Source organism: Siphateles boraxobius, unplaced genomic scaffold (assembly GCF_051911475.1).
Source record: "Siphateles boraxobius isolate OS27281-9 unplaced genomic scaffold, OSU_SipBor_1 13, whole genome shotgun sequence".
In the NCBI taxonomy this organism is placed as follows: Eukaryota; Metazoa; Chordata; class Actinopteri; order Cypriniformes; family Leuciscidae; genus Siphateles; species Siphateles boraxobius.
This window is the reverse complement of record NW_027508733.1, coordinates 7,809,158-7,835,586: the sequence shown is the minus strand read 5'-3', so window position 1 is coordinate 7,835,586 and position 26,429 is coordinate 7,809,158. Positions and strand designations below refer to the sequence as shown.

The window sequence follows — 26,429 nt, the reverse complement described above, 5'->3', positions numbered from 1 at the left end:
TAATCTGTGCTGGCTTGGAACTTTCCTAAACAGTCCAACTGACCACCTGGGCTGCACAGTGTGATATTAGAGGACTCCAATTGCTTGTCGGGAACTAGTTTGTTGAATGCTTCTTCACCCATAATGTTTACATCTGCACCCGTGTCAATCTTGAATTTGACCGGTGTTGTTCCAATTGTAAACTGTATTGTCCATCGTTCATCACTTCTGTTTTCATTTGTGACTGCACCAAGGAAGTATGGTGTCTGTGAAACAGTCTCTGTCACTTCTCTGACTGATTTACTGTAACATTTCTTTTCCCAGTGACCCACCTTCTTACACTTGTTGCATGTAGAGTTCCTGTCTGGGCACCTTTCCGGATGTCCGTGTTTAAATTTTCCGCATTTTCCACATTTTGAGTCTCCTTGATCACTTTCTCTCTTTTTAGGTTTCCACGTGGGCTTTCCTTTGCCTAATCCTCTCCCTCGGATTTCCTCTACCGCTGCATGTGACTCCCCCTGCACATGAACTTGGAGTGCAACCTCCTCAGACTGGCGAACAGTTGTAATGGTTTGGGGAAGTGTAAGATCAGCCATTAGCTGCCATTTACGTGACAGATCCTTGTCTAAAATGCCCACAACAATGCGGTCGCAGATGTGTTCGTCTCTATTTACGCCGAAGTCACAGTGTTCAGATAACTCATACAGGGCTCTGATAAACATTTCAGCTTTCTCACCAGGCCGCTGCGATCTCTGGTGAAAACAGGCGCGCTCGTGAATCACGTTGCGTTTAGGATAGAAGTATGCGTCGTATTTTCCCAACACAACGTCTATCTTCTTCTCATCCCCCTCCGTTTCGAAGGTGAAAGACTTGAAAATGTTTTCAGCCTCAGGCCCCATGGCATAAATCAGCGAACTGACCTGAACTTCGCCGTCCTCTTTACTCAGTTTAGTGGCCAGCTGAAATCGCAGAGAAATGTTGCTTCCAGTCCGCCCATTCATTTGGACGATCAAAAGCGAAACATTCCGGAGGATGAAACTTGGCCATGTTTTCAGAGAAGCAATGTGTCCATCAAACGCTTCTGACACCATGTAAATAATTCAAATGTCCACACGAGTCTTAGACTTCAATGAATACTTTGTAGTGTTAAACAAACGTGCAGGTAACCTACAGGCATGTACGAACTAAACTCTCTACAACAGCTTGCGTCTTCCCTCAGGGGCACGCCCCCCGTACGTGCGTAGCAACGTAGCAGAATGTCCTTAAAGGTATAAAGCACATTTATATGTGCACATTGTATGACAATGTCCCTTATTCAGACTGAGACACTACATATAATAACATTAGCAGCAGTGAAATCAAGAGTGCTTGAGGATTTCCAGTGTGTGTAACATTGGAGGGATTAATCCTGCACTGTTCCTGTCTGGATCAGCCACTGTATTAATCCCTCTAACGTTACATAGAGGGATTACTACGTGAGATTACTACATTACATTTTTTCATCAAAATCATTGGAATGCTTTTTCAAAAAAAGTTTATGTAGTAATGTGAAACTGCAAGTGCTCTTCACCGATCATATGCAAAAAAGCATGAGAATTTGATAAAATCTGTACTGTAGAAAGACAGTGGCCAATCAGAGGTGTAAGTTAGGCAGAATCCACTCAAAATGCTGTAGTTTTTGTTCAGAACCGAGTTCTTCGCGCTCACAAATCCACTCTTTATAACAAACACATTGCAGACATGATATAAATAAAAGATTCAGTGTGCAGTGTTAGACAGCTTTGTTGATTATAAAGAAGATTTGTGAGATTGCGATGAACAGAGTAAGTGACAACTTTTTATTGATTTTAAATGAAGCATGAACTTTGTAGTATTTTGGATAACAATGTTTACGATAATAAAGTTGACAAGATCATGAAAAATAAACGTAATAGTTCATAACATGTTATGTTGGACTAATTTAAACACTCATCACGACGCGATTAAAATACATTATAAAACATATAATACATTACCATAACATGTTAATTATGCATGATTATACCGTTAGCATTTGCCACTTAAACTATTCTTTGGAAGAACATGAGTGAAATCACAAGTTACCGATGCTTCATGGCAGATGTGTGTGTACAATTCTGAAATAGCTGTTTTAAAACCTCTTTACTGGCAACGCTAACAATGTGGGCCGTTCTGCTTGTGTTAAACTGCAAGTTAAGTGCAGTGTATCTTCTTTTAAATAAATTGACACTCCTAAGTGTCTTCTTTTAAAAGAAACCATGCTTGACTAATGATTGCAATCATATAAGTTTATTTAGCTTATGTCATTTTCTAGTGTTGCTCATAAAAGGGGATGACCGGAAAGAGTTCATTGCTCTTTTATGTCCATTTGTTGTTTAATTCTTGTGATTCTTTTTTTTTTTCAGATTGTTAGTTGTTTATTACCATTTACTTCATATCTACTTTTTTTCAATATTCATGTCATAGTAAATTGCAGTTATTTTGAAATATACTTATTTATTTATTTATTTATTTATTTTATAGAGTGATCATTGTTTGTCCTTGTACATTCTGGAATGTGATTTTTTATTAAAACTTTCACTTGTAACATTTAACATAGGATTCAGCCTTTGATTTTTAGTCAAGCTAACTAGATGTACAAATCAGTAATGCGAAATAATAAACTGACTTTAAAAACATTTTTATTTTGTGTATTTATTTTAGATGAAGTTGATGGCTGTTCTTGGAAAGGTTTTATGACTAGATTTCAGTCTAGTAAAGTATGCATATTTGTCTATCAAAGAAATTGGATAAGTAAATGGATAGCTGCAATTTGCAGAAACTGGAATACATGCACTGAAACAGGGTCTTGCTAAAATTGCCTGTAAACATTTTTTTTTTTTTTGCTTTGTTTTGTTTTGTTTTCAATCATTGTGGTTTGGTTGGTGACTATAACAAACTTCATTTACCATGGTCACTTTTTAAAAAAAAAATACTTACGATATTGACTTCATTATTGCAAATTTGCATTTTATTTGTTATTTGACCATAAAATACAAAGTCATATAAAAAATACATTTTTATATAAGAATTGTACAATTCCAGAACCTGAAATCTCATCAAAACAAACCAGAAGTGACTTTAATTTTTCCTTTTTTTTCCTTTTAGCAGTTAACAGACTGAATCAAATCTGGACAAAAACTGGATGTCCACATTCAACTAAATACAAATTCACAAACTAGTCATGAATACAATATTGCTGTCTTGTCAGTTTCCATAGATACACTTGTTTATCACCATGACAACTAATCACCTTCACCTGTCCCTCATTAAGCCTCTTGTTACACAGTGTATTTATACCCTTGTGTTCCAGTCAGTGGCTGTTGGTCATTCGCTAGCAGTGTTACCAATTTATTGATTTTGTCGCTATATTTAATGACTTCCCCTTTTGAGACAAATCTAGCAACTTCTTGGACAAACCTTATCTAGATTCCGAGACTCATTTATATTTATATAGATTAGTGAACTCGCCATTATGACGTCATCTAGCGACATTTAGTGATCAGTTTTAGCTACTTTCCATTGAAAGCAGTTGGCAATAGTGATGGTGAAATGAAGTTTTGTGAAGCAATGAGGCTTTCCCCTCAAGCAAAGAGTATAGAAGAACAAGAGGAGAGGAGAACTCAATAGAACATTCCATTGCAACACCAGCGCCCAGCAGCAGCGCTACGCTTCCGCCATTTTGGGGTGAAAGCGCCTCGGCAGTCCACTAGTGTTGATGTGTAGTTCGCGAACGAGCCGCTCTAAAACCCGATTATTTGAAAAGAGTCGTCCTTCCCATCACTATCCACTAGCTTTTTGCTGTCGCTATGGCAATATCAGCTTTAAAGTAGCCTACATTAAAGATCAAATCCAAACTGAATGATGACAACACAGAATAGCGTATACAATCACTAGACTAGTGATCATCAAATCCCTTTTAACAGTTTATTTCACAGACTTTTCAAGATTTCTACTTTTTTCCCACAAAACCTTTAGTATTAGCATTACAAACACTGAATTAATACCAACATATAACAGTAAGTAAAGGACATTCTATATCAGATAATTGGGAATGTTGGACAATATTTATATATAACAGCAATAGAATAGCTTTACAGTCAACTGTTTTTTTTTTTTTTTGCAGTAGCTATCTTATATTAATGACCGTTAAAGCAAGGCTATGTAAACAAAAAACACAGCCATGTGCATTATGTTCTATAAGATCATCATGTTTGTAGCATGATCCAGGGGATTGCCCATACAGAAATGTAATATATGTCAATATAAGTAAATTACATATATAGCCTAATGTCAGCGCCCATGTATGTCTGCTGCCTATATGAGAATATATGCAAAATTCATATAAAACACATAGACATATGAAACAATATAGCAAAAATGTCCGTTTTCATGTAAGTGCCATATATTTTCCTGTATATGCACATAAATGTTAAATATATGTAGCCTAAGACGCATATATGTATGCATATATGTACTTATTTCAATGCATCAGTATCACATGCATGTATGTTTACATACATTTATTAAATATGTGGGAAACAAATATGTATGTCACATATTTATACTTAATGTTGTCCATATATGCGAGAAATACTATACTCTGTAATATATGCAGATATATGGTATCATATATACAGTAGATTAACTCAAATATTTTCTTCACATGTTTGGACACATAAATGTTCATATATGTTGCAGGCATAAGCTATATTGTGTTCTCAGATAAGTCAAATATATGTATAGATATATGTCATGCTATTTAAAATATAACATATATGGCCATTCATTACATTTTTGTATGGGTAAAAAGTACAAAATATATTTCAGGCCTAGTGGAGTTGGTAACTAATAATAGTAATAAATGTGTAAAGTTGCATAAAATGGAAATACTCAATAAAGCAAGAAAAAACTACCTCAAATGTGTATTTAATGATTGGATTAACTGTTACTATGTTGTTGTCCAGTAACTCCAGTTGGAATTTTCACCCCAAAATGGCGGCCGGGCCACCGAAGCGCCACCTAGTGGCTGTTTCCAAAAAAGCATCAGGGTTTCGCCTCTTGTTCTTCTATACTCTTTGCCTCAAGTGTATGGTAAATTGGTTCATTACTCGAAGCTTTTCAACACGGTGCACACTAACGACATCTTGTGGTCAAAAGGTGGAAAAGCTACCTTTCCCAATTTTTTTATGTATTGTTTTATGTTATAAATCACTTTGTGCTATGAAAACCACAAAGCAATAAAATCATCAGTATTAGTGTTGATTTTTACACAATGTATGAACAAATGAGATTTTATTAATTTATGAAAGAATTAATACATAGGACAAATTAACCCTGCTTTGTTTAACAAATCCAGCCTTAAAAATTTAGCGATAGTCCTAAACCTATGAGTTCATAGGCAAGGCTCATATAGGTATACTGTATATAATCAAAAATAAAGCTATTGTGGAATGGTGAAAGGCTGGGTAGTGAACCTGCTTGTGAACTGGGGAGTTGTGTAATTGAAGATTTTTTACTAAGGAACAGGACTTGTTCAACAGTGTGAGGGCTAAGTCTATTTCTTTTTTTATTTACTACTTCCCCTGCCTTTGTGTATATTCTCTCACATGGGACTTTATACGACCTGAAAATGCTGCCAGACTTCCGAACGGCCTCGTTTCACTACCGACGCGCATGCATGACACTCAATATCCTGCGCAAGGGGTTTGCGCTATTGTTGAATCAGAATATGAAGCAGTCACGTGGTTGTGAGTCGAAACGAAGCTTCGGACGTCACTGATCACATTATGGCAAAACGAATCAAGCTCCGGTACAGTGGTTCGTGAGAGATGTTTCGTTATTTTTGATACAAGCTTCGAAGCCTCGGTGCCGAACGTCACATCACTAGTTGGAAACACTGTTTGCTATGTTTCTGTACAAAGTTGCGAATTTAACTCATATGTAAAATTGGAATATCACACAATACGTTTGCAAAGAATGTTTCCATCCAGTGAGTCGAAGAGAACTAAATCGTCACTTCCTGATAAACTGGTGCTAAATATCACTAAGAAAATTAAGTACGAGAACTCGAGAAGCCAATATAGTTATTGTCGTATGTAATTTCTTGCATCTCAGACTGCGCAGAAGAAACACAAACGTGGTTAAATTTTTTTAAACACTCGGGTGGATGCCTGCTCTTTGGGTACACAGTTGAGTAGGCCTAAGACATTTCTGGGAGGTAATTTAACAGAAACACTTTGACAGACTTTCCTCAGGTGTTTTAAAATGACCAAAACAACATTTCAAATCCTGTGCAACTAGATCCGTCCGCTGGTTAGTCCAATTATGTCGTCCCATCGCACAATTCACATTACTTTTTTTGATGCGCATCCTGGAAATTATTCGGCTAAATGTGTTTCCATCACATTTTATGCGCATGTTTTGTAAGCGGATAAAAAATGTATCTGTCTCAATTGCGCATTTGTAGAATTTATACGCATCTTGGTGTTTACATCAAACAACATTTTTGTATGTGAGATTCCAAAAAGCACATAAAATAGGTTGGTGTAAACCACTATATTATCCTTATACAATTATGCACAGCTGTAACACTGAATACAGACTGCTTCACCTTTCCTTGTCCCTGATATAACTGCGGTCACGCCATCTGTGCTTCATAAAAGCGCGGTCACGCCATCTACGCTTAAAAATATATTGCGCGTCTACACGAGGTTGCGTGGTAGGCTCAAGGTGTATGCGCTTGGTGTCGGCAGACTTTTTTAAAAATATTCATAATAAAATAAATAAAATCTAATTGTTTTCTGCAAAATCCACCAGATTATTGTTCTACATCTCACAGACTACCACTGTGGTGATTTTCATGTCGTTCTACTGTTTTATTATTTAATAATTAACTGCCAAAGTTCTATACTGTATACCTTGTTTTCAGCAATATTTAATAAATTCATAAAAAAATCGAATCAAATTGTTTTCTGCAAATTCCACCAGATTATTGTTCTTCATCTCACTGACTACCACTGTGGTGATTTTCATGTTGTTCTACTGTTTTATTATTTAATAATTAACTGCCAAAGTCCAATACTGTATACCTTGTTATACAGCAATATTTAATAAATTCGTAAAAAAAATAAAATCAAATTGTTTTCTGCAAATTCCACCAGAATATTGTTCTACATCTCACTGACTACCACTGTGGTGATTTTCATGTTGTTCTACTGTTTTATTATTTAATAATTGGCTGCCAAAGTCCTATACTGTATACCTGGCTATATAGGCATATTTGATAAATTAATAAAAAAATAAAATCAAGTTGTTTTCTGCAAACTCCACCAGATTATTGTTCTACATCTCACAGACTACCACTGTGGTGATTTTCATGTTGTTCTACTGTTTTATTATTTAATAATTAACTGCCAAAGTTCTATACTGTATACCTTGTTATACAGCAATATTTAATAAATTCATAAAAAATTCTAATCAAATTGTTTTCTGCAAACTCCACCAGATTATTGTTCTTCATCTCACTGACTACCACTGTGGTGATTTTCATGTTGTTCTACTGTTTTATTATTTAATAATTGCCTGCCAAAGTCCTATACTGTATACCTGGCTATATAGGCATATTTGATAAATTCATTAAAAAATAAAATCAAGTTGTTTTCTGCAAACTCCACCAGATTATTGTTCTTCATCTCACTGACTACCACTGTGGTGATTTTCATGTTGATCTACTGTTTTATTATTTAATAATTAACTACCAAAGTCCTATACTGTATACCTTGTTATACAGCAATATTTAATAAATTCATAAAAAAATAAAATAAAATTGTTTCCTGCAAACTCCACCAGATTATTGTTCTTCATCTCACTGACTACCACTGTGGTGATTTTCATGTTGTTCTACTGTTTTATTATTTAATAATTGTCTGTCAAAGCCCTTTGCTGTTTACCTGGCTATATAGGCATATTTGATAAATTCATAAAAAAATAAAATCAAGTTGTTTTCTGCAAACTCCACCAGAATATTGTTCTACATCTCACAGACTACCACTGTGGTGATTTTCATGTTGATCTACTGTTTTATTATTTAATAATTAACTACCAAAGTCCTATACTGTATACCTTGTTATACAGCAATATTTAATAAATTCATTAAAAATTTAAATCAAATTGTTTTCTGCAAATTCCACCAGCATATTGTTCTACATCTCACTGTCTACCACTGTGGTGATTTTCATGTTGATTTACTGTTTGATTATTTAATAATTGCCTGGCAAATTCATGAATATTTACATTGCTATACAGTAATATTTGACAAATTCATAAAAAATCAAATTTATAAAATATTACTGTATTGCAATGTAAATGTTCATGACTTTGGCAGGCAATTATTAAAGAATAAAACAGTAAATCAACATGAAAATCACAAAAGTTGGAACAACATGAGAGTAAATACTGACAGAATTTTCATTTTTGGGTGAACTATCCCTTTAAGAATAGTTCCTCTTCAAAAACTCCTCTTGCTAAATCTGGAAATAACTTCTGAAACTAGCAGAGGTTGTCTGCAGGATCACAGCATGAGAATGTGAGGTCAAGGATACACTATATATACTTAATGTATATAGAACTGCATATACCCTTGAATATCAATCCTAATATTTCACAAACACATAGTAAAATGTCATAGTAATATTGCTGTTTGAATTTAGTCAAATCTGTCAGATTCAGTATTTTGTACTAAAGAAGTTTTGTCTAAGCAGAAGTCAAATGGTTTCATATGAACACGAATGGAAAACAACACACCCTTCACCCACACACTATTCTCAACTCAGACATATCCCAGACATAGTGTTGGCCCAGATCCGGCCCACATCTGGTACGTGTGGAGTCCATGTATACCAGATCTGGGCCAACATTATGTTGCTGTCTGGGATTCACAAACTGACATCAAACACAAACGTCCAGCAGTAGATGCTCATGCACAAGGTGTTTGTTCACCCAACAGATCAAATTACATTACAGTTGTAAATGAAAAAAAAAAAAATCAGGTTTAAATTATGATGAGTGTTTTGTATTTACATTTTGCTCTTTTTTGCATGAGATTTGGCACTCGTGGCCAGATTTACTAACAGCTTGCTCCTGCGCAAACACTCTTTTGGCATTAAACAATTACTGTCAGGATTTACTAAAGAGACTGCTCTAATAGTTGTTACGTTCTATGAATGTCTAGGGGTCAGAACATAACAAAGTTTAAGATTTTAAAGAGCAACAGTCAGGGCCCTGCCACAGCACCACAACAACGAAGTTCTTTTCAAAAAATTTATTCAAAAAGTTAACAACAATTTACTTAGAGAGTAAATTGGGAAGGAAACAAAGACTTAGGGAGGGGGCAATGCCAAAATAACAAACAAAAGTTTAATCTGCCGGGGAGAGTCAATTTCTTACTAAACCTCTTAAAGAAAATACAAATAAACAACAGAAATGTACACTCTCTCCCCACAAACCAGGAGAAAACAGGGGATATGCAAAATAAAGATGGCACCCACCTCCCTACAGTTCCCAGACAATAAACAAAGCAAATAACCAGATAGATAACAGCTTAAATGATGAAGCAAAAAAGTATGGACTGGGACGTCTCACAAAGAAACAACAGTGCGTGGCTCCAGTGGTTAACAATAGGCAGCAAAGCAACAGTTCTCTAGCCAGAACAACAGAAAGAGGAACAGTGTTGCACAGGTCCACGACAAGGAACACAACAGCTCTCAACAACTGGGCCGGGCAGGACACAGACCATGCTCTGGAGAAAGGTTCTCCCTGAATGATAGTTCTGCTGGCTTTTATGCTGCGTCCCTCCTGGATGATAAGCAGGTTCAGCTGGAGACGTAATCAGCTACCTGCCAGAGTGAAAAAGTGGGAGGAGCCAAAAGAGAACAGGAGACACCAAAACAACAAAGAAAGCACACACAGGTCACAGTACCATGTACTTCACAAAAATATACGTCCTTGGACGTAACATAGTGCTGAAGAGGTGTGGTCACGGTTATTTGCATTATGCATTTGTAGGAGTTTCCTTTTCAAACGCAAAATTTATGGGAGGAGAGTATTTAAATGTATCACGCAAGGTGATTTACTAAGGTTTATGCTAGTCAATTTACTGGTATTTTTGGCATTATTTACCGCCCCAAAAAGCATTCTTTAACCAGACGGCTCTTGATGTTTAGTAAATCCTGCCCATGGTCTCTTTAAGGAGTCAAACATGAAATTGCTCCAATGAACCATACAATTTAGATGATTTGTATTACAAGGCAAATTCTTTTTAGGGGGTAATATCTTTCATCAATCTTTAAGTATCACATGTGGTGATTCTCACAATCCCTAAACTCAACCAAAAACAAACTGAGAGTGATGGCACAGATCTGATACTAGAAAAAGACTGAATATTGATCATCTTCTCATGGCAAGCGGTGCATATTCCACATGATCCTCCTCTTTAATATCCTGTAAAAAAATACAAGAGATGATTATAGGCTACTAAAAAACAAAATGAAGTGTGACCCTCTTAGAAAGACACTTGACTATATTGGCAGTATGGTGATGTAATGTCAAGTTGGACACTAACAATCTGATCTGATATGTGATTTTGCTGTCAGATGGTTTAACAGAGTGAGTTTCTGCTAAAATGAACAAACAAATGGCCAGTTCTCTTACAATTTGTAAAGTACAACTTAATCCTTTTGTGTTGGAACCATTTATGATATATAAAAAAAAAAAAAACTAATTGCATCGTGGATCTATACTTCCCAGCATGCTTTTAGCACTGCATTAGGAGAGTAAATGTTGAAATAAAGGAAATGTTGCTTCAAAAATCTAGAAAAATAAATTATTTTATCTTTTCTGGAACTATGTTTTCCTAGAGCAACTTAAATAAGGAATCTTACCAATTTCTGTGAGTTTCTTTTGTGGAATGTCGGATCAGCGTAAGTGATCTCTTTATCAGGAGTCTGAACTGTTTCTACAACAACAATGATAAATGCATTAACAACAAAATGCAATCTTAACTAGATCTGTTTATTTTGCAACATACTGTTATTAGGGCTGTCAGAGTTTAAGCATTAATGTATGCAATTACATATTTGAAACAAACGAGATAATCAGTGACAAAGAAAACCAAAACTGAACGGAGCAGAGAAACATGAACTAAATAAAACAGAATATAAAAGTCCCCAAACGTGACAACAACAGAGTGTTGAATGCTTCATTCTGATTGGTTGACGAATATTCTAATTTGTCCTATTATTTTCCAGTAAATCCAGTTAAAGTAGTTCCACTGCCTACAATATCAAATAACTATTGCCCACAAAGTCACTGACCGAGTCAATACATAAAACTAACAATAGGATAAAAATGTGAAACTATTTACATGTTTCCTCACTAACACACATGGACAGAATACATATTTTTGATAAAATATTTTGCAACTGAAAAGCTACGTTATTTAGATTACACTTGCCTTCTTGATCAGTTTTTCCGTGTTTTCTGCAGATGCAGAAGATCCCAAATCCTGCAACAATCATCAGAGATCCAGCAGTAGAAATCAACACTATCAGAGACACTGGAAAATGTGAAGAAGAGATGTGTCCAGTGCTGTAATGATAAAGAAAGAAGTGAATGCATCAGTCTGATCTAAAACAGAAGACAGAGATCAGGTCAGTAAATACACACATATATCATCAGCGCGGTCATACATGTCCAGATGTGGTGGTGATGATGATGATGAATAGTCTCTACTGATGACAGGAACAGGCAGATGAGCTGAGAAACATGGGAAAATAATAGAATAAATCTACACAACAATTTTCAGTCCAGTGTATTGTTTTTTTTTACAGTCTGTTTTTAAAATGATTCAACAATTCAGTATGTTGATATAAAACAAGCGTAAAAGACAGGACAAATGATCTCTACTCACCATAGACAGAAACATTGAATGTTTTTGATGTTATTTTCACTCCCTTTATCTCTAGTTGATAAACTCCAGTATGTTCAGTTCTGGTGTTTGTGATGGTCAGAGATCCAGTTTGATTGTCCAGCTTCAGTCTGTCTCTGAATCTCCCATCAGGAACATCATCATATGTGGAGAAGACTCGCTTCTCTTTGCTGATTTTAGCTATCAGAGACTTTTCAGCTCCATATTTCCACAGTATATCGTCATCTTCATGTATTTCAGTAACATTATTGTATAAAGTGACAGAATCTCCCTCCATCACTGACATTGACTGTATTTCATTTGTCTTGGTGCCAAACACACCTGGAGAACATAAAGAGGTTTTGTTGGTTTATAAATCCTAAATCAGCTGTAGTTTTTATTATTTTCATGTGAGCTGAAGAACATTCACAACAGGAGCAGAAACACAAAATGAAAGGTGAGATATGACAGAGGTGTGTGTGTGTGTGTGTGTGTGTGTGTGTGTGTGTGTGTGTGTGTGTGTGTGTGTGTGTGTGTGTGTGTGTGTGTGTGTGTGTGTGTGTGTGAGACGCTCTGATCTTTATTTTTTTCTAAACTGATCTGCTGTACAGCAAAATCAAGTTTAAAAAGTTTACTTGTGCTGGATATTTCATAAGACACTTAGACGAGTATAACACAAGTTATCAGTGTCCATGCACATTTTGCGTTTTTTTTTTTTAGAACACTGAGTTTTGTAGCTGTATTTATAAACTTGTATTTTTCGAATTTTATATTTTAAAAGTATAAAAAAATCGCCTGATATTTGAGAGCTACTGCATGGAAAGTGTTGGCTTTCTAAGCCTCCATGCAGATCATAAACTGAGACATTTACATTCACAAGAGATTTCTATTACTTTCCATGACTTTTTTTTTATGTCATTTCTAGAGCAGGAAATTTCATAGTCTTCAAAAAAGACCTGAATTCAAAGCAAGCAGATCTTACAAAATTCTGTCAGGGTTTGGGGTAGAGGAGATAAGGCGAGGACTCAAACTCAGAAAAATAGGCTTTTTTATTAATAAAAATAAAACAAAATACAAACAAAAACTACCCCAATGGGGGAAACCAAGACAGACTTAGACTTGGCAGCAGGGAAACACATGGTGTAGATATGGCATACATCCGACGACGAACCAGCACAGGACTGCAATCACAAGGAGAATAAATAGGGAGAGCCTATTTGAACTAAGCGGCTGCTTAGGGCCCCGCCGCCACTAGGGGGCCCCCAAACTATAGTCCGAAGACATAGACCCTGACCGTGACCTGTAACTCAACGTAAATTCGCATCACATGTTAACGCAGCGGTCGAGTTACTCAAGAGGCACTGCACTTATTCGCTATCACAAAAGTTTATAATTTGCATTTGCTTTAAAACATTGCCGGTTAAACATTTCATTCTGTGCGCGTACACACTGAGCATGCCATGCACACACTAAAAACCTGTCAAACAGATTACTGGACTTTATCTATTTTGCGTCACAAAAGTGTTGAGTTAAATAGTTCTGTTTTTTTTACTACATTTCTAAAATTGATAATGGGTGTGTTTTGTAGTCTGCGAATAATCAACTATTGACAATAGTCAATCATATTGGCGGCACCATGGGCCCCCAAATAAAATTCTGCTTAGGGCCCCATAAAGGCTTGGGCCGGCCCTGGGGAGAGCAAACAAAGCAAGATGGGCGGGACTAGACAATTGACAGGAGAAAAAATGGCACAAGGAAACATACATGACAAGCCATGTGCTCACACCAAACATGACTAAAACACAAGCACATGGCCAGTAAAACAAATCACCAGCCACATGCTCACACAAAACGAGACATGAACTAATAAGAAAATAAGAGCTAATAAGCACACACATAAGCCACATGTTTACACGAAACATGACAACACAGCACAAGACAAAACATGACATGAAAGCACATGAAACAAGGCACACAGACAAGACAAAACAGGAGTGTCAGGGCTCTGTCATAAAACCAAGAAATAGACTAGACAGAAGTGACAGAAATTAAACCAAAAATATATTTGTAACTTACCAATCGGACGGCACCAGCACAAACAGAACAAAGCAAACACGTGAAACATTTTCTTCTGTTGTTCAGTGTGTGATGAAACGTTGTGCTAAAACACTCCGTCTAGTGTGAATCCTCCCACGACACAGTTTGACCCTCCCAGTTTCACACATTGTGTTTGCACATGATTTATTGTTAGTTCATCTGGCTGTTAAGATTTTAACTGTACATAATGGATTCTTTATTTTTTTTTCATGTAACACATTTTTTGTAACTGTCTTTTAAATGGCTAAAAGTAGAAGAATATCGTGTGAATTGTGTATAAAATACATTTCATGGTAAAATAGAGCCTAACTCTAGTGATTTTAAAATGGTTGAGTATATTTGTATAATGTATTCAATTCTCAGTGAACGGAAAACGAAAATAAATATTTAAACCCGTCTGCCATCTCACAGTATCAGTTTTAGTGAAGTTCATCTGAGTCAAACTGAAACCTTCTTCGGTCTGATTCCTGACATCAGCAGACTCTTCACACTCTTCAACATTATCTGCACTGGTGTTCAGTGTTGAATTATTAACTGTTTATTCCAGAATAATACTACACATGAATCTACATGGATTTTGTAGATATACATGAGTGTGCAAGGAAAAACACAGAAAGATCAATTGTCATTGTCATTGAATCCACAGAAAATGCAAAAACTCAGCAGTAAAGACATGAACCAGCATCTTAAATGCTTCACAAAGGCACAGTGTGTTGTGGAGAACAGTCTTCTCTTTCATTCAAATGAAACCAAAGAGTTACAGAAGTCATAATAAGACCTTATTGCAAAGCAACAAAGCTGATACTCCTGCAGAACATCTAAATCTTCCTTTGGCCAAGACACAATTATTATTCCTTTTTCTTATCTGTTATATCACAATAACCAAGTGACAACGTCTGGAAAGATTCACCCCTCTTGTTTTCAGACCATTAAGTTCTACATCTTTTGCTTTTCTCTGTGGCATTCTGCCAATTGATGGTCAACCCTCTTTCATTGGCAAAATGTAACATTCTCCAAGGACAATCAACTCTTCTCAGAGGCAAGAAACTTCTACGTGACACCTCTTAACAATGGTCTTATTCTTTCACATCACCTGTTGTTTACTGGAAAATCCCTGATTATGCACACACTTCTCATCTTGACCTTCACAGTCACATAGGCCATAAAGCTTTTTTTCTAAAGAATTGTTTTCTATAGAATAGATCAAAAATTTTAACAAATGTTAAAGGTTACAACACAGTTGTTACAAGAAAGTGCAAAGAAAAACATTCACTTCTGCACGTCAAAAATAAGGATATTCAGTGGCCTGTACAGGGCCAGAGCCCAGCGAGATTTTAGATAGCGCTGCAACAAAACCAACTTAATTCAAATAACTCAATAAATAACTTAAAATAAGTAGTTAAATATGTATTTAACTAATAAATAAATACATACTGTACTTCTCTTTCATACGAATTGCAATTTACTATGATATGAATAGGCTAAAAATTAGCATAAATATGAAGTGGTAACAAACTAAAAAAGCTGTAAAAAAGAATCACAAGAATTAAACAACAAATCGACATAAAAGTCAAATAAACTAGACCCTTTCCTGTCATCACCATTTTTGAGCATACACTGGAAAACAATATAAATAAACGTAAATGATTGCAATTCATAACTACAGTCATGTTCTCTTATAAAATAAGACACTTAGGAATTTTTGGTCAAGTATTAAAAAAAATAGAAATCTAAACATGAAAGAAGATACACTGCACTTAACTTGCAGTTTAAAACAAGCAGAATGGTCCACAGTGTTAGCATAACCAGTAAGAGGTTTTAAAACTTTTTCAGAATAATACACAATCATCCATGAAGAGTCGATAACTTGTTATTTCACTATTTTTTTCCAAAGGATAGTTTAAGTGGCAAATGCTAATGGTAAAACTAATACCCATAACTGGTTGTGGTATTACATGTTTTATAATGTATTAATCTATTATAATTGGCTCATCATGCAGGCAGTTTAAATTAGTCTAACACAACATGTTATGAACTATTATGTTTTTTTTTTCCCACATTCTTGTAAACTTTGTAATCGTAAACATTGTAATCCAGACTACTAAAAGTTTACACTTTTACTCACAAAGTTTCATTATAATAAACAAAGCTGTCTAACACTGCATAATGCATCTCTTATTTGCATGACGTCTGCACTTTACATGTAATCGCACTGAAACCGATTTTGCTTATCACGATTTTGAAATCACAAAGGCTGTGATTTTTTGTTATGCGCAGCTTATACATCAGTCATTGATGTACGGCTCTGTAAACGCAGCTCCGCCTGAAAGCACTGTGAGTTTGAGTCACTTATAACGTGAATTTGAAAAAGCAACACACATCAAACATCTTTCCAAACATGAGAGGCATTTATGAACCTCTTGTCCAACAAAAGGCAACATTTAATAACATCTTTTTACTCCAAACTCACTTCATAATGACAGTTGAGCTCATCCTTCTGTGAGATGATGTGGCTTCTTACACAGAATAAGGCAGTTGTGTGTTTATAATAAATCAGATTGTTTAAATCTTCTGTTTAGTCAGCTACAGCGATGATGCGAGGATTTCCTGGAATGATGTGTGCTATTGTACTTCTGCAGCAGGGCATATTTGGAGTGTCTGCGTGAGACAAATTGCGGATAAAATAATCGCAGCCTTTGCCAAATCGCGTGCGGTTTCATTGCGATTAATCGTGCAACCCTAATGAGAGGATTTGCGAGTGTGAAGAATGGTCAGACAACTGTGCGGCCAATCAGGATCACCCGTCTGCGAAGGCTCGGTCTGAGGAGTCTTAGGTTGATTAAGGGACGTCCATTAAACAGCATATGTCTGGAGTCTCACGCTGATGAAGGTACGGAGAACACAGAAAACACAAACAGATACACAGTGTTAGGGTGGTTACTTTGGAAATGTAATAGATTACAGATTACAAGTTACCCTATTTAAAATGTAATAAGTAGTATAATAACTATTTCAATTAATCTATTAAAGTAATGTAACGGATTACATTTGATTACTTTTTAGTTTAAATCAAAATGTGCTACACACTTTCCTCTCAATAACACAAGAAACACTCAACAAAAATGACAGCGGTGAGACCACAGTCACACTTTTAACAATCACCACGAACCTATGGGAGTTCAAAGCAAGCTGTTTCAAACTCCCGAAAAAAAACTCCAAATAAACTTTGTTTTGGCCTGATTTAGTTTGAGATGATGTTACACCAATTCGTTTTTCAATTTTCTCGTCTTTAACAGTTTTCAAAGTTGTCAGTTCCCTTTCGAAGGGAACTCAACAATACGTCATCGACGCTATGGGGAACGCCTCAGGCGTGACAGGTGTCTGAAATCACTATCAAATCACGTCAATCACATTGACCGGCGACAGCCCGTGAATCATTAGAGGTGAATGATTAACATGCAACCTGGAAGTATATAAGGGCGCCTTGTAAATATGACAAATCATCTCATCGTCTTCAGGGACTGTTTGTGTGAAACACTACTCAAAGTTACGAGCAAAGGTAAGAGAATGAAACGCACAGCAAAGGCAGATTGTTTTCGTAAGTGTGACGACCCGTGTCCGAGGTTTCTGACACCCGCTGACACACCCGAGCTGTGCGTTTTTTCCCTGGGAGAAGAGCACGCACGGGAGGTTCTCGAAGGAGACGTCTGTGCAAACTGCGAGCATTTTTCTCTTAAAACGCTCCGCTCTCGTCTGGCCCTCTTCTCGAGGGAAGGGGTCTCAGCATCTGGTCCTCATGGTGCAGGTCCCGCTCGTGCCGAGGCCGAGCGGCGACTTACATCATGGGGTTCCCAGATGGAGCTCGTCGATCACCTCGAGAGGGCTGTAAACCTCTCAGATGATTCGACGGCTGACGAGGGCGAACTGCAGGTCGATGGGGAAGATTACTCACCGACTGTTCCTGCAGTTGCGGCTCTTCAGGACGCGCAGGAGATGGTTGAGGAGGTTTATGATCAGGAAGATCTTGAACCCCCTCAGCCATCCTGCCCCGTGTATGCAGAGCTGGTGGATGTTATGGAGCGCGCTGCTGGTAGGCTGCAGTTGCCTTGGCAGCGTGCTAGAAGAGAGGCCGCTTGCAGTAGGCTCGATGATCGGTTTCTCCCAGGCCTTACACCACCAGCTCGGGTGAGCCTTCCATTCCTTCCTGATCTTCACATGGAGCCCGTATTCACCAACATCAGCGGGCAAGTTCCGCTGATGTTGAGGGGATTGGAGAGCATGGGTACGTGTCGATGCCGCCCATTGACGAGACGTTTGCGAACTATCTTGTGTCTGGGCGGGCAGCAACACTGAAACCTCCAACCCTGCCATCCAAACCGCTGAAAACAACGGCTCGTGTTTGAATGGCAGAGCATACACGGCAGCAGGTCAGGCCGGTGCTGCACTTCATTCCATGGAGGTGTTGCAGCCATACCAGGCCGACCTGCTGGGGGATCTCAACCAGGGGGCAGGGATGTCCCCTGAGGCGGTGGCTGAGCTGCGCCGTACCACAGATCTGGCTCTCCGGGCTACTAAGCAAACCGCTGCCGTGATCGGTGGGTCGATGGCGGCGATGGTGGCCACGGAGAGGTATCTGTGGCTAAATCTAGCTGGCATCGAGGAGAAAGAAAGAGCCTTTCTCCTCGATTCGCCAGTTTCGCCTTCCGAACTCTTTGGCACCTCCGTAGAGGCAGTGGTGGGGAAGTTCAGGGAGGCGAAGGCAAGCTCAGCAGCATTCAAGAGCTGTATACCGCTGAGATCCGCTTCCGCACCCGGGCAGGCGGGAGAGCCTGGCCCTTCACGGTCTGAGGACCGTAGGCAGGGCCAGCGAGCCAGCGTCGCCTCTCGTGCGCCCCCTCCCTCGAGGAGCAGGTCGCAGAGGAGGCGTGACTCCCGCAACAGGAGAGATTTGAGGGAGGTTATCCAGCACAAACGCTCACAGCGTCGATAATGGATAACCTCCCCGGAGTTTCACGAAATCTGCCCTCTCCTCTCTCCTGACCCCCAGGCGTTCATTACATCAGGCCTGGGGATGGGCCTATGATGAGAACTACGTTCTGATGGCCCACCTAGGCTTGGTTGGTGGAAACGCCCCTTTCAGGCATGTAAAAGTGGCGGATCCCAGGTTCATAAAGAACTGTCTGGCGAGTCTTCACTTCGCACGCCGAAGGTGAGCTATTGGTCTTTTCAAAGAGTATTTTTTGTGATTAAAAAATAAAAAATGTCTCTTTACAGACCTCGTTCCCTGTATAGAGTATGGGGTCATGTCAAGATAATAAGGTAAGAAACTTTATTGGATATTAGGGCCCTGAAGTTCCCCGTTAGGTGGCCAGAAAGATAACTGTGTTAGCCTTCGGGCTGCTAGCCACCTTAGGGCAGAGTAGTTGGTCTCTCTCTTATAGAATGTTTTACTTAGAGTGTTGACAGACGCTAGAGCTTCCGATAGATCTCATGTCCGGCCCACAGGACAATTTGACTTCTCTGAGTTTTTTTCCGCCCCCTGGGCTCTGTTTGGGTTTTCAGTAGGCTGAGCGATTCTGCAGCCCCTTTTTTGTATGGAATAATACAGACTATACTCTTTAGCAGAATGTGGCTTCTCCGAGCCCTCAGATAGATCTATGCTTGCAGGCTGGCCCTCACCTGGGTCGCCTCTGTAGCTGGCCAAGGCTGTGCCAGGGATAATTAGAGGCACTCTGCTTAAATTAGCATTTCTTCCTCTGACCCTTCACTTTGTGAATGTAGGTGTCTAACATCCCTGTATAACAGCCTCCTCCCATGGGAGTCGTTAGGCCAAGGCCCGCCCTCTTCTCTGCATTCCGGGGTGACTAGAGTAATGCAGTGTGGTGCAGAGGATGGTTTATACAGGACATGGTAGGCCTCAAACAGGCCTCCTTGGTATATATGTCTTTATTGAGCAGGGTTAGGCCGTCATTCGCTTCACGAAGAAGACTGGGTCTGTCTGCCCGACCCTGCCGTGCAGAACTGGCCTACGGACTTAGGCCGCCAGTATAGGCTTCTCTCACCTTGCTGAGCTACTGCTCGAGCGCTGGGTTGTAGGTGGTTGGCTTTCATTCAAGCCCCACTCCCCTAGGTGGGCGCAGATATAGTTCTGCCAACCCTAGAGCCGCTGGCAGGCCCGCACCCTGGTAACCTATCAGGGTGAGGTGTGTGTATTCCCCTGTGATACAGGGTAGGTCTGAGCACTTCACTTCCAGTTCTGTTTTTCCTACCTCGCACCACTATGGCTCGGGTCGAGTATGAAGTAAGTCTTCACTTCTTCTTTGGTTGAAGTACGCTCCCCTGAAGCCAGAGCATTGCCCTGAGATGATGCCCATGCATAGATGGTAGGCCCCTGACTATCTGGGGCCTCCGGTGAGGCAGAGTGGCGTATGCTGTACTCCCCTTGCTTTAAGGGTGCTAGCTTTCTTGCCTTGGTGGTTCGGCAGTTGACTCACTGATGGGTAGTAGGCCTTAAGCAGGCCTCCTCGGAGATGACAACATTGTGGGACATACCTTGTAGCGCTATTGGCCAATATGTAGTGGTTCCAAACAGTGTATGTTATAGCAGAATATGACTCGCTATCAGCTAGTAGGCCCGGCCAGGCCTCCCTGATAGACGAGTCCCCAGCTGGCTGGCCTTATCAGGCCACCTTGTACTATCACCCAGACACGGGGCTCATAGCTACCAGTGGTATCAGGTAGTAGGCCACTCAGGCCTCCCTGAAGGTAATTCCCACTTAAGATGGTTATCAGGTGATAGGCCTCACCCGGCTGCCCTGAATGTGAGCTCCCAAATATTGTGGCTATCAAGTTGTAGGCCTCACCAGGCCTCACTGAAGGTGAGTTCCCACATGCCGTGATTATCAGGTAGTAGGCTCCTCCAGGCCTCCTTGAATGAGAATGGTCAGGTAGTAGGCCTCACCAGGCCTCCCTGAAGGTGAGTTCCCACAGGTTGTGGTTATCGGGTAGTAGGCTCCTCCAGGCCTCCTTGAGTGAGTACGGTCAGGTAGAAGGCCTCACCAGGCCTCCCTGAAGGTGAGTTCCCACAGATTGTGGTTATCAGGTTGTAGGCCTCTCCAGGCCTCCCTGTGAGCGGTTCCCTATGGTGCTGGGCCTATGAAGCTAGTGGTCTCTTGCTATCAGTCTCAGCTAGCCTTAGTAGGCAGCTGCTGAAGGCGAGCCTGCGCCCTGGCTCGCTAAAATGTTCATTCACTGCTTCTCTCTGCCTACAGCCTAGTTTGCCTACCAGGCGGACCTTCTTGCTCCCCTCACCGAGGGTCACTATGAGCATGTGGCCTCCTGAGTCTGGTCAGACGGTCGCAGGCCTCTCGTGAGGCCTCCCAGTTAGATCAGCCCTTAGGCATTTGCAGGCCTCCTCAGTGTTTTGAAACACAGACGCTGGGTAGATCCGTGGATCGAGTAGAGAAACTCCCCTCCCTGGTAAGGGTTGGAAAGCGCTATGCTGAGTCATATTCTCCGGGATATCCCGTCTCTGAGATCCGGGCCCAGTGGTTCACTGCCAACTTTGCAGTCCCCCGGGCTGGATGCCTTACCTAAGGCAATTGTCCAGAGGCTCTGTCTTCGGACAGACAGGATGTGGCCAGACTAAGTGTCTATGTCTGACCCCAGGTCAGGCCGTCCTGGTGGCATTTCGGGGTGAGTACATTCCCCTGAATAGGGACAGGCTGGGATTCCTTCGGGTTCCCTAGCCACATTCCCTAGAAGGGACCCCTTCTAATTGGAAGCTGTGGTTCCAGGCCCGGAGCAGGCCCAGGTAGGCCTTTCATTTAACCATGTTTATGAAGGTTTTCCTGTGAGGCTATAGCTTGGGTTATGACTGTAGGGAATGCTGTCACTGACAGCCCAGTGTGACCTGAGGGTGAGTGGTTCTAGCGTTTCATTTGAAGTTGCTGGTTCTGACAGTTGTCACTGCCCTCTGGCATGCACTCCCCTCAGCATGGCGGAGTGGGTATTTCGTTCCCCATAGCGTCGATGACGTATTGTTGAGTTTCCTTCAAAAGGGACTTCTTCAAATACTCGTTCGTACTACTCTGAGTCTCGTCAGTGTCACCCTTCTTCAAAGACTCGATCATACTACTCTGAGTCCCATCAGTGTCACCCTTCATTGAATTGTCACAAATCTTCTGGAAAAAAAAATGAAAAGAATATACAGTAGCTAAAATTGATTCACTTACACAAGCACAAAAATATGTTTTTCCCTCTGTTTGCTGAATGTAAAGACCCTTGTTTTTCATTTGATCAGCACTTTCTTGAATACATCAAATTGGAATTGGTGTATCTGTGATGATATACTCATGAATTTATTTTTCCTTCTCACTTTAGTAGTATAAAGAAGTTTGAAATACAGTATGTGGCCAGTGATATACTATACGTGAATATCCGAAATATACAGTCAGTATACTATAAATTCAGTGTTTTTGCAGATAGATTCAGTGCTCACAGTATATCACCGGATCATCATTGCCTGGTGTCTCTTCTCCTGTTTGAAAAACATCAACCTCCACTTTGGTCAATTAGAAAACAATTACTAACATATTTCTAAAGATTATTTTTGCACAATATCTCATATTCACATGTTGTATAATCAACTGTACGTTATACTTGCCATATTTCCCTGGTAGTGTAGTATTCCTGCAGCGATAGTAAATCACAGCAGCGACTGCTACAGTCACAAATAGCAGAGCAACAGCAGCACTTATTCCTGCTATAACAGCTGAAGACAAACCTGAATCTGGAACAGATGAAGACACACAGTCATCATTTATAGAGATCATCTGATAATTGATTTTAACAATACTGTCGACTAATATTTAAATCTTTCTATTCACAGTAGAAAGCTCCATGATGATTTAACTTGTAAATTGCGCCATCTGGTGTGTTTTTGAGCAACAGCAGTTAAAACAGCATCAGCACTGTGTGAGCTCAACAGAAAACAACATTCACAGGAAAACTGACTAATATTATACCTTTTTTATTTTTATTTACAATTAGACTTCGAAATTGTAAGTGTGTTATCTCAATTATATTTTAATGTTGGGTCAAAAATCTCACTTTTTCAAACAGGCCAAAAATGAAAACATTTATTGGGTCGATTTAAATAGTGAATGTTCTAAAACTGCTCAAAGGCAAACGCACTGAATGAATAAATGAAACTTACCAGAGACAGAAACATTGAAGTGTCTAATGATGCTGAATCTGCTGTTGTTGATCTGTAGTTTATATTCTCCAGCATCTGTGTTTCTGGTGTTTGTGATGGTCAGAGATCCAGTCTGATGATCCAGCTTCAGTCTGTCTCTGAATCTCTCTTTACACTGAACATCTGTACAGATCTTACTCTGATCTCCAGTGATTTCAACAATGAGAGTATCATTTAAATACAATGACATAAAATCATTTGGGTTTTTTATTGCACCAGTATATAAAGTGACAGATTCTCCCTCCTTTCTCTTCACTTCAGCAGAAACACCTGAAACACAAACCAACAGCTGCTGAAAGGATCTTGTTTTGAGGGACAGACAAACAACATGAGAGAACGGATTATATGAAAGAGATAAAACACGCTGTCTTGACTTTCAGTCTGAAAAGCAAGATTTATTCACATTTTGTGCTTGTAAACACATTTTACATCTAATCCTATATTCCTGTTGAACTAATAACACTGAGTATGAAGTAATAGATGCAGATGATTATAAAAGATCAACAGAGATGATATGATGATAAATTGTTAATCATGTGTACCAGAACAAAACCAACTGTCAAAGCTAATAACCAATGGAAAAACTAAATATGTCAATACTCATTAAAATATATATGTACATCTACAAAGTTAACTTGAGTTTTGAAGATATTTTCTTTATACTGCATCTGAATTAGTATACAGGTAAAGAAAAAAGAAAAATATCACTGAACACATTAATGATGTGATTAAAATGTACAAGACTTGCTTTTAAACATAATGACTCACCAGTGACAGAAACACTGAAGATCTTTTCACTGATGCTGCTGTCGCTGATGATCTTCAGTGTATAAAGTCCAGAGTCTGTGTCTGTAATATTCATGATGGTCAGAGATCCAGTCTGATGATCCATCTTCAGTCTGTCTTTGAATCTCTCAGTGCCTTCATTACACTGAACATCTGTACAGGTCTTACTCTGATCTCTATTGATTTGAGCTATTCGGGTGTCATTAGAATACCATCTAATCTTCTCTTGTCGGTTTGTTTGAACACCAGTGTTTAGAGTGACTGAATCTCCCTCCATCACTGACACTCTGTCTGGCTCAACACCAGAAGCTCCTGTAGAAGAACAGTACATTATGATCTGAACAACATTAAACAACATGAAAGTAATGTGAAAAAGTTCATAAAGTTTATGTGTAGAGAAATATGTCTGGATTCATAATGTAACATGTAAACAAACAGCAGAAGAACATCATTGATTTACAGCAGGGATGCCCAATCCTGTTCCTGGAGATCTACATTCCTGCAGAGTCCAGATCTAATCCTGATCAATCACTCCTGTTTCTAAATATCAAGAGCTCATGAAGATCTGAAATTTTCTGCTTCAGCTGTTTTTGATCAGGGTTGAAACTGAACTTTACAACAAGTTAGATCTCCAGGAACATGAGATCCAGCAATGTTGTGACAATCTGACAAATTTCAAAAACACATTGTACACAGAAAGTTCACTTCACAACGACCCCATCATAAAGGACATCTGAATTCTCTAACTGCACAGCGAGGAGGCGAGGAACGAGGAGTGAGGATACAGTTTCCTATGCAGAAGTCTTCGGCTGCGTCAGAAAACGTAGGCAGTGACTTGTTGCCTCGCTGCTCTATCAGATTTCTGAGGTTGTGTTACGGTTTAATGATCCACAGCAAAATAAAGCGAGTAAGAGAAAGCTAAGTGAATATTTAATGACTACAATCCCAATTTCTTGCTAGAAATGACATCAGTGGAAAATGTTTACCAAAAATGTACATTTACACCCAAACTGACCACAGGCCGCAACTCTCAGACAGCATCTTTATTTTTCTAGCTCAACTGTCACAGAATTGAAAGCACAGGATTGTGGGATATTAAAGGCAACGAAGGATGGATCTATCCTGCCTTAAAAAAGCAATCATGTGAAGGTGTCTCAGGAGACAGGAAGTGAAACTAGCATTGCATTTGGACGTGCCTTGATGCCTTTTTACCTTAGAATGTGTCTTTCGAAGGCAGCATTTATCAGTTTTCGGACACAGACTATCTTGTCGAAAAACCTGATGCATGTAAGCTATACATTATCCTCCCCCTTCATATCTGTCACAATCATTTTAGTTTATGTTTTACCTTTGCAGGTTAAATAAACAACACATCTTATATATTTAGCAGGGCATCTTGCTTTATTATTAATTATTATGAATTTCTTTAAAAAAAAACAATCTTTAACAATATAAGGGCAGATCCCTTGAGCGCAGCTGATGATGCTGTGAAGTGATGCTCTGTAGTGATCGAGTAGCCTATATTCCATTATATAAATAAGATGTCAGTCTTCATTTTCTTTCCATGTCTCCTTCCCTTGCTAATGGCGGTGGAGCTGAGACTCGAGGAAATGAAGAGAGGGCGCACAAATAACAAATATGAAGCACCAATGACAGCATGAAAAGCTTTTCAGTTCATGTCATCATTGTTGAGATTCATAATTCTTTGATCTGTCTGAATGCCACTCCCTGAAACAAGCTTTTAAAGGGTGGGATTTCAGCAAACCTAAATGTCTTACAATGGTAAAAACACACACTGCAAATACAAATGATAGGCCTAAATGCATTTCTGTCGAATATAAATCGATTAGATAAGAGACTATAAAATACGCTTAATATCTTACCATGATTGATTAAACACAAGAGCAATACGGGCAATATAGTAAGAAGCTTCATTTCCCCCATTTTTCCTTTAAAGTATTATTGCATCTTTTGATACACAATAGCGCTGTGGTCCTCTACATTGACGCCAACGCCAAAGAGAAATATTTTGAGATGCTTAGGTACGCACTTGTAGCGCGATGACGTAGTGACGCTTCGCATGTAACTCTTTGATGCGTACGACCACATAATTGTTGCACATATAATATTATTTTGTAATGTTTACGATGTTTTATTTTTTGGGCGAAACGCAGCACTCGATTATGTGTTTTTACAATTATTTGTGTTTTACGATTATTATTAGCCTACACCCTCAAAACGTGTTGTTTTGTTTTACAATCACAACCACATTTCACTTCAATTTAATTA

General features: G+C 39.1%; 1 protein-coding gene across 1 annotated transcript; it reads right to left on the bottom strand.

Annotated features, from left to right (window-relative positions):
• Positions 1-14,613: 14,613 nt before the first annotated feature.
• On the bottom strand, positions 14,614-26,199 carry LOC143735267 (uncharacterized). Its single transcript, XM_077225386.1, has 6 exons — positions 26,024-26,199; positions 24,123-24,452; positions 23,316-23,624; positions 22,764-22,889; positions 22,599-22,637; positions 14,614-16,979 (listed from the first exon to the last, which is right to left on the bottom strand). The coding sequence occupies exons 1-6, from the start codon at positions 26,082-26,084 to the stop codon at positions 16,975-16,977; spliced, it is 870 nt and encodes a 289-aa protein (XP_077081501.1). The 5' UTR covers positions 26,085-26,199; the 3' UTR covers positions 14,614-16,974.
• Between the last annotated feature and the right edge of the window lie 230 nt (positions 26,200-26,429).